Source organism: Euleptes europaea, chromosome 18, assembly GCF_029931775.1.
Source record: "Euleptes europaea isolate rEulEur1 chromosome 18, rEulEur1.hap1, whole genome shotgun sequence".
Taxonomy (NCBI): domain Eukaryota; kingdom Metazoa; phylum Chordata; class Lepidosauria; order Squamata; family Sphaerodactylidae; genus Euleptes; species Euleptes europaea.
This window is the reverse complement of record NC_079329.1, coordinates 18,713,872-18,728,151: the sequence shown is the minus strand read 5'-3', so window position 1 is coordinate 18,728,151 and position 14,280 is coordinate 18,713,872. Positions and strand designations below refer to the sequence as shown.

Here is a 14,280-nt window from a genome sequence, read left to right as displayed (position 1 = left end):
ATAACTGCTGCTAGAACGACCTTTGCCAGACATTGGAAACAAAAATCGATTCCAAAGATAGAGGAATGGCTGGTTAAAGTTAAAGAAATGTATGTTTTAATTAAGCTAACAGCATATCAGAAAATAGAGATACAATAAATTTAGATGAGTTATGGTCACAAATTATAAATAAAATAGAGAATTTTGTAAATAAGGATGAGAAAAGGGAATGCATTGTGCTCAGTCAGGACGGAACGATGAATTTGAAGACAAAGAAATAAGCTGTAACATAGGAATCCTGTTATCTTAACAATTAATCTCAACTGATAAGAAATCTAAAGTTGTTGTGAAACATTACCATGTCTTTTACATGTAATTTCCGTTAGGCTGTAATTCCCTTAGACGTTCTACTTTAGGCTAATACCGAGCCACAGTAAGCAAATCAGGGGTCTCTTTTTGCTGCATTCAGTTTTGTGGGTCATAAGTTGTGCACTTCTTTAATGTTTCAGTCCAACAGAGATAAAATGGGTTAGAAATAAATCAGGTGCTGCTTGAATCAAGCCCTTAATCAAGTTCCCTAATTTGCTCTATTTAAAAGTAAAGCTAGAATGAAGCTAGATAGAAGACTCTCTTGTACTGCATGAACTGCTACAGATTTTTAATGCACATTTGAAGAATTTTACAGCTTGTACTCAGAAAGAAAGCAAGGAAGCCACTTACCAGTTATTTGCTCTCCACTGGAAGACTGGTCAGACAATAATACTCTGAATTTGCTGCAACATTGACATGCCCAACAAATATTTTAAATGTGTACTCTATATTTCTCCATATTTCCAGATATTTTGAATTAACTGAATGTTTTACTGCTCCTCAGAACAAGACTCAAGGAAGAAAGCCTCCTGAATATTGTATGTTTGAGATGCAGACTGTTGAATGAAGAATATTTACATAATCACAACTTGGCGAACCCTTGTGATTTCATCTTTATGGTATCAGTCAGACTATGTGGCTCCATCTTCCAGAAGTTCCCTGAAGAATTATGTCATCATGTGTGCTAGCTCAGGGACTGCATGGTTCCCTGGAGAATTTATTTTAATTGCCTTTGGAACCACATTTGTTGTTCTTTGTGAACGGTTATTAGCATCCAGGATCTGAATACAACTGAAATAATGAACCCATGGTTGCCAGTCTCTATGTAGCACCTGGAGATCTTCAAATATTGCAACTGATCTCTAGACTACAGAGGTCAGGCCCTCTGGAGAAAATGGCAGCTTTGGAGGATAGACTTTATGGCATTTTAACCTGCTGAAGTCCTTCCTCTCCCCCAGACTCTGCCCTTCTTAGGCTCCACTTCCAAAATCTCCACGAATTTCCCAAACTGGAGGTGGCAACCCTAAATGAACTCCAGAAAAACCAACAATAACAACTTAATCCTAGTAAATATGGAAGATATTCATAATGGTACGGGTTGAGCCATTTATACAATCCTGCTCCTGTCCCTTTCCCCAAAAAATGTTTGAAGAGGCACTTTTATATCTAGCCCTTGGATGAGGAAAGCTGTTCTTAAGTCTGTTGGCCAATGAGGGTAAGCCTAGACAGGTCCTTCGTCTGGGACTGGAATGAGTCCAACCAGTTTGTATGAGAAGAAGTTGAGACTGAAAAATAAGGGGGGGATAAGAAATGAGGATAGACAAATGGCAGATCATGAAAGGTAGTGAGCAAAATGAGGGAGGAGAAAAGTGCTGAAATGAGTTAGGGAAATGTAGGAAAATACAACCATAGATGATGACGATGATAATGATGATGATTTTGCTACCTCACGTTAACAGGACTGCCCTTTTGCAAGTTCTGGCTGTGCAAGAGCTGCGTGGAACAAGGATGATGGAAACCATAGGGTGCTGGTAGGGTTGCATGAACCTCTTTGCCACAGGCAGGAGGTTTTTTTGGTGGAGCCTAAGAAGGGCTTCAATGGCTTCTATGGCTTCAATGCCATAGAGTCCAATTGCCAAAGCAGCTATTTTCTCCAGGTGATCTGATCTCTATCAGCAGGAGATCAGTTGTAACAGCTTCTCTGAAGCACGACCCTTTTAAATCCTCATGGCAAAAAAATCTTAGATGAGAAACTGTCATTGTTGGGCTTCTCACAGGATATGTTATTAGATCTTGGAAAAACTAAAGCTTTCACCAAAATTAAAAAGAGCATTAAAGAGCTTGATTATAACAGCACTACTTTTCGTGCTCGCCGTGTTTGTTCATCCCAGTTCTTCAGAATACCACCACCATGTGGTTTGCCTGACAACTCCTCGTCTTTCTAGAGCCTTCTGTTTAGCTAGATTGAATGCTAACCCCTCTATGGTTATGCAGGGCAGAATTTTGAATATACCATATCCAGACAGGACCTGTCCTTTCTCTTCTGGCTCTATCGATTCACTAGCTCATGTCCTTTTGGAATGCTGCTTTTACGAGGAGCTTTGATCACATTATATCTCTCCCCTTTTAACATGCAAATCTAATGCCTCTGTGTCTGACATAATGCCTTTTCTACTAAGTGATAGGGATCCCAAGGCTACATTGTCAGTGGCAAGATTTTTTTCAGTCCTTGTATCCTTCAAACACTAGATTTATGCTGCTCAAGATCAATGGATCAAGGAGCTTCTAAGGGATAAAAGGAAAAGGAAAGGAAAAATAAGGGGGAATACAAAGTGAGGAATGACAAATGGCAGATCATTAAAGATAGTGAGCAAAAAGAGGGAGGAGAAAAGTGCTGAAATGAGTTAGAGATATGTAGGAAAACACAACCGTAGATGATGATGTTGATTTTGCTACCTCACATTAGCAGGGCTGCCCTTTTGCAAGTTCTGGCTGTTCAGGAGCTGAATGGAACTAAAGGATGAGGGAAACCATAGGCAGCTGGTAGGGTTCCCAGGAACCTCTTTGCTACCAGGAACCTCTTTGCTACCGGTGGGAGGTTTTTGTGGCGAAGTCTGAGGAGGGGAAGGACTTCAATGACATAAAGTCCAATTGTCAAAGCAGCTATTTTCTCCAGGTGATCTGATCTCTATCAGCTGGAGATCAATTGTAACAGCAGGAGATCTCTAACTATTACCTAGAGGTTGGACAACCCTAGCTGCTGGAGATAATGACCTTGTTAGGGGGCTGCATCCTGGCAACGACTGTAGCTTGTCCTGGCTAATCTTACCTTGCTCCAATGCTGGTTTAGCTGATGGGTTTAGCAAGATCTGAGAAGCAGCAGTTACCCTCGGCCTCATATTGAACTTTGCAGCAAGGCCGCGACAGCAGCATCAGATACTGCTCTTTACTGGGCTCTACCTTACATGCACCCCTAGTGGCTGAAATCATAACTGCATTATAAATAAATAAGTGCATTCCAAGAATACAGCATGACACTGATTTCAGGGGCCCTCTAGCCCTCCAGATTTTGTCTACTGGTTCCCACCCTTATGGTGGCACTGCATCTTCACATGGTAGAGAAAGAGCAAATGTGAGTGAACAAACACACTGACACACACAACACACACAAACTCATCTGCCTGGCTCCCTATAAATACTTTCAGTGAATTGTATGGGGAAAGAGAAGGAATTGGGGGGGGGGGGTTATACGGCAGACAGAGAAGCCTAGATTCTGAATCATACCTTTCCCACCCCCCTTTTTTCCTTGTATTAAAATGAGATTTTTTGGGTTTGACATTGCTGAGAGCCAGTGTGGTGTAGTGGTTAAGAGCAGTGGACTCTAATGTGGAGAATTTGGTTTGAATCTCCACTCCTCCACATGAGCAGTGGACTCTAATCTGGTGAACTGGGATGGCTTCCCCACTCCTACACATGAAGCCTGCTAAGTGAGCTTGGGCTAGTCATAGTTCTCTTTGAGCTGTCTCAGCCTCACCTACCTCACAAGGTGTCTATTGCGGGGAGAGGAAGGGAAGGAGATTGTAAGCTGGCTTGATTCTCCTAAGGTAGAGAAAATAGACATATAAAAACCAATTCCTCCTCCTCTTCTTCCTCTGGGTGGTCTCCCAGCCCAATACCAACCAGAGCTGACCCTGCTTAGCTTCTTTGTGGCCCCATCTTGTCTTTGAGCTTGCAATGATATGGGAAGAATTTCTGGAATGGATATCATGGTCTCCTGTTCTCTGGTGGATTCTGGCCAATTCGGAAACAGAGGGAGGACTTTACTAGAATGATGGAGAAGTGTTATTTTCTTACCCTACCCTGCTTTGAATATCTAGAAGCATGTAAAAACAATCAACATAATACCAGGGTCTTCTAAGATATATATTTATGACTAGGTGATATTATAAGGCCATGTAATACCAGGCTATATTCCAAAAATTTGAATAATGAGACAGTGTGGCGTAGTAGTTATAGCACTGGACTAGGATCTAAAAACCCAGAATTCCCACTGAGCCATGTAAGCTCACTGGGTGGGCCAGTCACTCTCTTTCTCTCTCAGCCTAACCTACCTTAAACCTGTTGTGGTGAAGACACAAGGGAGGGCAGGGGAATGATGACACCTCAATGATACATTATTTTTCACCAACTGTGGTTGGTATGCAACTGCATTATTGCCTTGGAAAATTAGATGGTTATCCATGCATGGATCACACCTAGGTTAGACTATTGCAACCATTTCTCACCCCCATTTCTCTTAGAACCCCCGCTCACTGCCCAGCTGAAGTGGGAGACCCTCACCCCTACTACTAGAAGATCAAGGAGGCAAATAGGATTAACTGTTCTGGCTCTCACGATGGAAGTGGGGTGTGGAGGGGAAGAAGGCAGATGCGAGGTGGAATCATGGATTTAGAACATTAGGGAACCCTCTTTTAAAAGTGCAACCTGAATATCGAACAGATTCTGCATCTTTCAGTTCTTTCGGTTAGTTTGCATTTTATGACGTTTCTAATGGGCACTCGGACTGCGCTAACATCCTGCCAAAGATCAATCTCGATGTGAATGACATAAAATTGCATGACAATTATCTGTGTGGCACTGCAAGTGGTCATCAATGCACGGTGGAGGGGACAGTTGGGCCCTCTGCTGAGCTTCCAAGTGTATAAATGCCTTCAGGAGGGGGGATGGATCATACTTATAAGGGCTTTGCTTCTTGTGGTCCATCCATTTGTAGTATAGCATGACTTGCCTTGGAAAATGAGATGTAGCCATGGTTATCCATGCATGGATCACATCTAAGTTAGATTAGTGCAACCAGTTCCCACCCCCATTTCCCTTAAAAGTTCCTTCCCCCACTGCCCAGCTAAGCAGCAATGGGGAGAGCTGTTGGGGAAATCACTTCCCCTGGAGAAAATGACTGCTTTGGCAATTGGACTATATGACATTGAAGTCCCTCCCCAATTCCCGCCCTCCTCAGACTCCACCCCCAAAATCTTCAGGGTATTTCCCAACCCAGATCTGGCAACCCTACTGTCCATATATTTTAAAAGCATGTTTTCTCCTCATGCAGAGCATATAACAACACACTTTTCTCATCCCTTGTGCAACAAACTTTTCACAGCCTCCTTAACCTCTTTGTTTCTCAGCGTGTAGATAAAAGGATTCAGCAGTGGAGTCACAATTGTATTCAGGATGGTCACTACTTTGGTAATTTCTAAAGATGTCCTCTTAGATGGCTTAACAAAAAGAAAGATGGTGGATCCATACCAAATAACCACAACAGCAAGATGGGAGGAACATGTAGAGAAGGCCTTTTGTTGTCCTTTGGCAGAAGACATTTTTAGAATGGTAGAGATGATGTATATGTAGGAAAGAAGTGTAATCAAACAGGAGCCCAAGATGACAAAGACAGATATAATAAAAGCTGCCAATTCAATAACATAGGTGTCAGTGCAGGACAGAATTATCCATGAATCAATGTTGCACAAGAAATGGTTAATCATATTGGATCCACAAAAGGATAGCCTTGAGATGAGAATTGCTGGTACACAAATAACAAGGAATCCACACAGCCAAGAGACAATTGCCAACTTGCTGGAAAGGCTAATGTCCATGATGGTGCTGTAGTGCAGTGGGAAACATATAGCCAAATATCGGTCATAGGCCATGACGGCGAGCAGGAAATATTCAGTGCATCCAAAGGCAAAAATTAAGTACATCTGCAGATTGCAGCCAGCTAAAGAGATGCTTCTGCTACTCCCCATAATGATTCCAAGGGTCTTCGGAATGATTACAGTGGTGTACCATATCTCCAGGAAAGAGAGATTGCAAAGGAAGAAATACATGGGAGAATGGAGACGGCGTTGCGTTATTACTAGAATGATGATCGACATGTTTCCCAAAACTGTCAGGAGGTACATGATAAGAAAGAGGGTGAAGATGAACATCTGTAAATATGGGGACCCAGGGAAACCAAGAAGGATGAATTCCATCACTTTTGTTTCATTTTCTCCTCTTTGAATATTCCCTCCCATCTCCCCTGTTTTATCTGCAGAGGGAAAACATTGAATTAAAATGCAGAAACACTGATTTAATTAAAAAACATGGGATTTCCATTATAGAGCTGGAGTAAAGCATTTATTGGCATAAACTGACTTTTAGAGAAGCACCAATCAATTCATGACTTGAAGTCATCAAGTTAATTTCCCATTTCCTTTCTGTAGCTGTGTCATGATATGGAACCCATTGCTCTTCTTATGTGGTAAACCTGATTTACATTTCCTAGCACTGTTTCATGATCCACCTTAGATCATGATCCACCATTCTTGTGTCTTGTAACTTGTGTCTTGTAATCATCACCACAGTACAGTGTTTGCAAAGTATCAATATTATGTCTCGGTGTAGAGAAGAAAATAAGTTCTTGGATCCTACCTCTTATCTCCATTTCCACACCATGTTCTACACCTCTTATTGAGGTGATGCTCCATTACAGAACATGGGATGGATTCACCCAGATTTTAAGCTGGTACAGAAGAGAAGATGGGTTCCCATTGATTATCCCCAAAAAAATCTATGTTGGCATCATGGGACCTGGACTGGTAAAGGTCACGCGGGATGGAGGCTGTAATAAAGTTGAGTGAGATAGACCAAATAAGTGGGCTGGATTTAACCCTATTTTTCCCCAATTCTGGGTGATTTCTGCATAGTCTTTTGGATGTTCCCTCTTTCCCACCAGCCGAAAAATTGGTTGGATCCAGCCCATCAAATTTCAGATTCAATACACGTGAGATTTTACTCAAATAGAATGTAAGGAGATTTGTCCTAACTTGCACAATGTACTCATGTCAGCTTACTGAGAAGGAGAATTTGGCTGCAACCTTGCACACAGATATAAGGGATTGTGATATTGATATATTTTAAATAGCTTTATTCAGTAGAGGATCACATTGTAGAGAATGGACCCAGTGAGCTTTCTCACTCTGTCCCTCCCAGTTCTCCTTACTGCTGCAAGAGTTCCCTGTGGCTTTTGTCTGTGCAGATTCCTTGATCTTTGATACCTTTTTGGTGGTCTAGCCTTTCTTACCAATGGAAAAATTGGTCAGATCTCACCTTATGAATTTATGTGCGTAGAAGCATAATAAATAGCTCCTGTGCAAGGTTTACCTGAAAAGGAAGGGGGAATGGATAGCTTTCCTCTAATCTGTCAGTGTCATAATGAAAATAGAATCAAAAAGAAGAAAAAGCACTCCAATGTAAAATCATCACATACCCATATATACCCATTCATTCATTGTTTCACTTATCCACTACCCTCTCTTCCAGTGAATATTTTCCAATGAAAAGTTAAGTCAAACTACACACAGCAGAATTTGGTACTGGATGCTGGACATGTAATATCTTTGTATTTGTCCTTAGAAGGAAATAAGGAACCAAGAAACACTTACCAAGTGTTTGCTTCTTCATTCTTTTGGGTTAAGGGGACAGTGCAACAAATGGGATTGAATTTAGTCATGTATCCATCCAGCTATTCCTCCTTCTGAGAGCTTCCGTATATACCTTGGGATTGTTCCCAAATATTTTGAGTTGAATGGATGGTTTATCTAGCTTCTAGCCTCCTAAACAGTGGTTTCTACCAGAAACGCTGGAGACTAAAGCAATACATTTTATGTCATCCCAACTTAAAACATCCTTGTGGTTTTATCCCCAAAGAATTCAAGGATTGTTCTTCTCCCTTGGTCCCCAAGTCTTAAGAGCTTCTTTGAGTTGGGCCTTGTGTTCAGTTCCCCAGAACTTCAAATAATCAGTTTCTGTGGGATTATGACAATCTGTAATTAGTTTCCTCTTGATGGGTCGGCCAGTTAGTCCATTGGGAAATATAATCTATTTCTGTGACATTTTATTTAAATGTATTACGTCCTCGATAGTACAGGTCTTTTGTATGGGATCTGCCTTGCATACTTCAGAAATAATTATGAATGGATAAAAGTTTCAAAGACTTTATCAGAACTCTAGCTAACTATGTGGTGAATTTTAAACACTTTTGAGTGCCACTTCATGATGGAGTCCATGACATTTTGCCCATTGGCACCTTCTATACTGGTCTCTAAAGAAGAATCCATTGGGCCACAAGAAATTCCTACTACAGATTGTTAAGTGTTACAGTAGCCATGTGTACTTGTGTACCCGCAACCCCCTCTTTTTATTACAAAGAAGGATATGGCTGCTTGGCTGTGATGATTTATGTAGGTGCAACTGAGTGATGAAAGTGGGGCAAGTGTCTGGGACGGAAACTGGATGAAGAATAAGTATGGGGGATGGGAGGGGACAAGAGGGGTGGGGACAATGTCACTGATGCTGCTGCATCCCTTCTGGCTACAATCTGGAAGAGACAAAGGGTAGCTCTAGGAATTGCTAGAAACTATATGATTTTACCATAGAGTTTCTGGCAATTCCTAGAGCTGCCCTTTGTCACTTCCAGGTTGCAACATCAGCAATGTTACAGGTTTCTCTCTCTCCCTTCCACTGCCATGTGGAGTGATGGCAGGCAACAGAGCTTGCCACTGGGAGGCCTCCTTCATATTGGGATGCCTGGCAAGTCTAAGGATAGGGGATATTTATGTGACATGTCATAGTACCGCAAGCTGTTTTGTGAATGTGACTGTTAGAAAGAGTGGAAAATATTGGGCTTCTTTGGCTGGATATTTAAGTGAAGAGCAGGAATGTATCTGTTAGGGGTATTTTTCACGGTGGATTTTGCTTCAGTTTCGAATCGGAGCAAACAATAAACGGATTTAAATAGCTTTTTCATGGCAGCACAGATTCTCCCCCCATCCCGAGGCATGGGGGGAGAAACAATTTTTCACGGGAGAAACAGCGCACTTCTCTGCGAGTGTGTTGTGTGTGTGTTGGGGGGGGCATCCTGAGAGCAGCAAATCCAAGCCAAAACTCCCATCACCCTTCAGAAGAGAGGCTGCCAGTCTGCTCTGGGTCTCCCTCCAGCTGGTGCGATCCTATGTGTGTGTGTGTTGGGGGGGGGGTATCCTGAGAGCGGCAAATCCAAGCCAAAACCCCCATCACCCTTCTGAAGAGGGGCAGCCAGTCTGCTCAGGGTCTCCCTCCAGCCGGTGCGATCCTATGTGTGTGTGTGTTGGGGGGGGCATCCTGAGAGCGGCAAATCCAAGCCAAAACTCCCATCACCCTTCTGAAGAGGGGCAGCCAGTCTGCTTTGGGTCTCCCTCCTGCCGGTGCAATGCTGTTAGAGTGGCAACTCCCCCAGCCAATCACTGTTCTTGGGGGAGGAGAAAGGAGACGTCCCGGGGAGCAAAGCAAACATTTTTTCATGGGCATCCGAGCAACAAAACGCTCTTCTACTGGAAAGTACAGCTCAGAAGTGGTTTGGATTGCCTCTCTTTTAACCCGGCTTATTTTGCTCAGTGGGGGAAAACACGGATCTGGCGTGAATAACCAAAATTTGCCTCCGACGCAAATCAGCATCTAAACAGCATCAAATCTCCGTGAAGAATACCCCTTAGTGTGTAAGGGACTAATTTGGAATGTAACATTTTGAGGAGTTTATCCCTTAGGATGTATACTGGCTCAAGGAACTGGCATTTCCAGTATTGCAGGAGGGTGATGCAACTTATACTACTGGAGGAGGAAAGGACAAGGGAGGAATGTTGCTCTCTGTGACTGTTATTATGGCTCCTAAAGCTGCCTAAACAAAGAAATGGGATTGGCTGAACAAAACAGTAACAATAAATGTTCCCTATTAAAAATTTCTTCATATTTTGATGATGATGATGGCATAGTATTCTGGAACTTGTGAGTAGAAGTGATGCTGCAGAAAGGTCTGAAATTGGGAGAGAAGGACTCAAGTTTAAAGCGGACTGAGGTCCAGGGTCTACCTGCAAACATTGCCAGGACAGTACCAAAATCAAAATCATTGGTGCCCAGTCTGGAGCATGCGGTAATAGCTGAACATGCAGGCTGACTTCTAGGAATGGGGAGAAGACTTGTTAGGAGCTGGTTTCAGGTGAGGCTGTGGGTTCATGTGCTCCAGCTAAGGGCTTTTTTGAAATAGCGCTGAGTGAAGATTGATTCACTGCTGACCTTATTGGGTGTAGTAAAACAGAGATATCTTGGGATAGAGCCAGAGTGGGTTGGGAACCGGCTTGTGGGCAGTTCCATCCAGATAAAGCATGGAACAGCATACCCATGGAGGAAGGTGTGACATGGCCAATGTCTATTTGGCAGGCAGATTCTGTGGTATCCCACTAGGCAGCAGGCAGACTGATGTGTCTTCCTTTCATTCTGTAGAGTGCCTTGGTAGCCCATAGGAAGTCATACTTGCCCAAGGCAATCATCCCAAGCAGGGGAGAATATACAGGAGCCACTTTCCCTCCTTCTGTGGGAACCCAATCAGAAAGAAGAGAATAAGGAAATGACTAAGAAGCAGAAGAAGGATAAGTGCGTGCTGGTTGACTATATGCGGACCCCCTGTCTTTCAGGTGCCCAGACAGACAGACAGACAGATGCCAAAGATTGCTAGTTAGATGGTGACCCACACTTGAAGGGTTAGGGGTGGACTTTAATAAACATAATTAGAAAGACCAAGTAGCTCAGTGTTTAATAAAGCCAAGTCTTACCCATACTTATTGCCCTATGTCTTCATTCTGTGGGCGGTCACTATTGTTCCTGCCCTCATAAAAAGTTAAAGATGGCAGATGTTGTACATGGGGTGGTCTCACATTGGCTACATATATTGGCCCCGTATAGATTTAACTAAGTTTGGTTTTCAGGTTGGGGCATATTAGGCTCTGATTAAATTGTAGGGAATACTGTGGGTTTCTGGAATATGTGGGGAAAGTGAGTGAGCAGCCTGACGAGGGTATCTCATACACTCATTGTTTTTTGCCAGCTTAGTTTATGAGCACACGAGCTAAACAAAAACTTGAGGCTTTCAACCACTTGCAAGGAAAGGTTGTGGGACAACATAAGAACATGAAAAAAAAGCCCTGCTGGATCAGACCAAGGTCCATCAATTCCAGCAGTCTGTTCACACAGTGGTGAACCAAGTGCCTCTAGGAAGCCCACAAACATGATGACTGTAGCAGCATTAACCTGCCTGTGTTCCACAGCACCTAATATAATAGGCATGCTCCTCTGATACAGTAGAGAATATGTATACATCATAACTAGTATTCATTTTGACTAGTAGCCATGGATAGCCCCATCCTCCATGAACATGTCCCCTCCCCTCTTAGAGCCTTCCAAGCTGGCAGCCATCACCACATCCTGGGGCAGGGAGTTCCACAAATTTGTGCTGTGTGAAGAAATTCTTCCTTTTGAATCTCTCACACTCCAGCTTCAGCAGATGATCTCACGTTCTGGTATTAAGACAGAGGGAGAAAAGCTTCTCCCTGTCCACTCTCTCCATACCATGCATAACTTTATAGACCTCTATTATATCTCCCCTTAACCACCTTCTTTCTAAGCTAAACAATTCAAAGCGTTTTAACCGTTCCTCATAGGGTGGTTGTTCTAGCCCCCTGATCATTTTGGTTATTCTTTTCTGCACATTCTCAAGCTCTGCAGTATTCTTTTTTCGGTATGGTGACCAGAACTGTGCACAGTATTCCAAGTGTGGCCTGATAAGGAGAATACACCCACCACTTGAGCATGCAGCAAAGGAAGTGAAGATTTTTCAAACTACTCTCTAACAAAACTGGACTGTATGACACTAAAGTATTTAATATCTCCAGATTTGGACATGATTAGACACATTAAAAATATGTGTTCTAGTTCATACCCTATGGAATTTATTTCTCAATACATTCTTCACCTCTTTGTTTCTCAGGGTGTAGATGAAAGGATTCATGACTGGAACCACAATCAGATTGAAGATGCTCACTATTTTGGTCACCTCTAAAGCTGTTTGTTTAGAAGGCTTGACAAAAAGAAAGACAGTGGAACCGTACCAAATGATCACAACAGCAAAATGGGAGGAGCATGTGGAAAAAGCCTTCTTCCGTCCTTCAGTAGAAGGGATGCGTACGATGGTGGAAATAATGAACATGTAAGAAAGTAGGGTTACCACGCATGAGCCTATGATGACCAATGTGGCTGTGATAAAAACTATCTTCTCGAGGAAAGAGGTGTTAGTGCAGGAGAGAATGATCCAGTTATCAATGTTACAAAAGAAGTTGTTGATCACATTGGACCCACAGAAGGACAACCTTGTAATTAGGTAGGATGGGAAAATAACAACAAGGAATCCACCCAGCCAAGCACCACCTGCCAACTTGCCAGAGAGACCCATATCCATAATGGTGTGGTAGTGCAAGGGGTAACATATGGCCAAATACCGGTCATAAGCCATGACAGCAAGGAGGATGTGTTCGGCGCATCCAAAGGAAAAAATGAAATACATTTGGAGTAAACAGCCAGCAAAAGAAATGGTTCTGCTCCTCCCCAGAAAGATGGCAAGGATTTTGGGGACTGAGGCCGTTGTGTACCATATCTCCAGGAAAGAGAGATTGCATAGGAAGAAATACATGGGGCTATGGAGGCGGCTGCTAGTTGTCACTAGGATGATGATGGATGCATTTCCCAAAACTGTCAAGATGTACATGATAAAAAAGACCACGAAGATTAACATCTGAACATGCGGAGACCCAGGGAATCCAAGAAGGATGAATTCTGTCACTCTTGTTTCATTGAATGCTTCCTGATTTTGGTCTGCCATTTGTCCTCCTTGATATGTGGAAACAAATTGCTGAAATAAAAAATAAAGGATTTTACTCTCAGTTCAAAATGTCTTTTCACTAAAACAGTAATCCTTTTTTCCATTATGAAGCTGGGTTAATGAAATAATCTGCATACACTTAATTTCATAAAGTTAGGAACAGCCTCTGAAGAATCCAAAATACAAAAATATCTACTGATTTCACCAAAGTGATAGTAATAATAGCATTTTAAAGATAGCATGAGAAAGGAATCCAAGATGGGGTAGGTCTGTGATGCAAGACAGGAAGAGTTCATACAATTAATACAGCTTTTCTACAGTGAAAAATATGGAAGAGGGGCCCATTTGATGACCCACAAAGACAATATGGGAATGGACAGGAGTAGTAGTTAGGGTGGAAAGTGATTAAGGGAGAGAAAAATCTGGCTAGATCCAACCTACAGTTTGGAACCATGAGATACCCCCCCTCTTTTTAATGACATACCACTAGCAACTCAGAAACAGACATGCCAAAAAGTTTAATGTATGATCTAAGAGCTTCTGGGTGTTGATCTAGGAGTTTCTGTGTACAGTTATAACACTTGAATAACTGTAATTAAAATTTAGGTTACCTTCTTCTGTCTTATTAAACATGCTTGTGCACAGAATTTTGCCCCCTTAAGGGTGGTCTCGTTGGTGCAGTCAGCAAGGAGAAAGTCAGTATAGAAGGAGCTTGTTCTACCTGGGTATTTGGACAATATTGGTCTAATGAGCCTGGATCTAATTTCCTGATAGTAACAGCAATCTAATAAGACATGTTCAATGGTTTCAATCCCACCTGGCAAGGACAAATTCGCTGATCATATGGGATACGTGCATATCGTCCTTCAATAAGGGCGGATGGAAGTACGTTGAACCGGGCTAAGGTAAAGGCTCAAATTTGGAGTTTCCAGTGAGTAAAGGTAATTTAGAGGCACAAAATTTTTATTACAATCTTTCTCTGCTGGTAATAGGGGGCATGTGCTCTGTCAGTTTGAAGTGCAATGTCCCATAGCCTTTGCTTAATTTGTAGTTTAGTTCTTTGATAACCTAGTTGTAGTAATGCTTCGCTGCTGTATCCCAGATGGTACAGTTGGGCCTCTGTATCTCTTATCTACCTTGGAGGGTGG

General features: G+C 42.4%; 2 protein-coding genes across 2 annotated transcripts; both read right to left on the bottom strand.

The window, feature by feature from the left end:
* Positions 1-5,480: 5,480 nt before the first annotated feature.
* On the bottom strand, positions 5,481-6,422 carry LOC130490681 (olfactory receptor 6F1-like). Its single transcript, XM_056864492.1, has one exon. The coding sequence runs from the start codon at positions 6,420-6,422 to the stop codon at positions 5,481-5,483; it is 942 nt and encodes a 313-aa protein (XP_056720470.1).
* Positions 6,423-12,190: 5,768 nt separating this feature from the next.
* Positions 12,191-13,132, bottom strand: LOC130490075 (olfactory receptor 6F1-like). Its single transcript, XM_056863873.1, has one exon. It carries the CDS (start codon positions 13,130-13,132, stop codon positions 12,191-12,193), a length of 942 nt encoding a protein of 313 aa, XP_056719851.1.
* Positions 13,133-14,280: the final 1,148 nt, after the last annotated feature.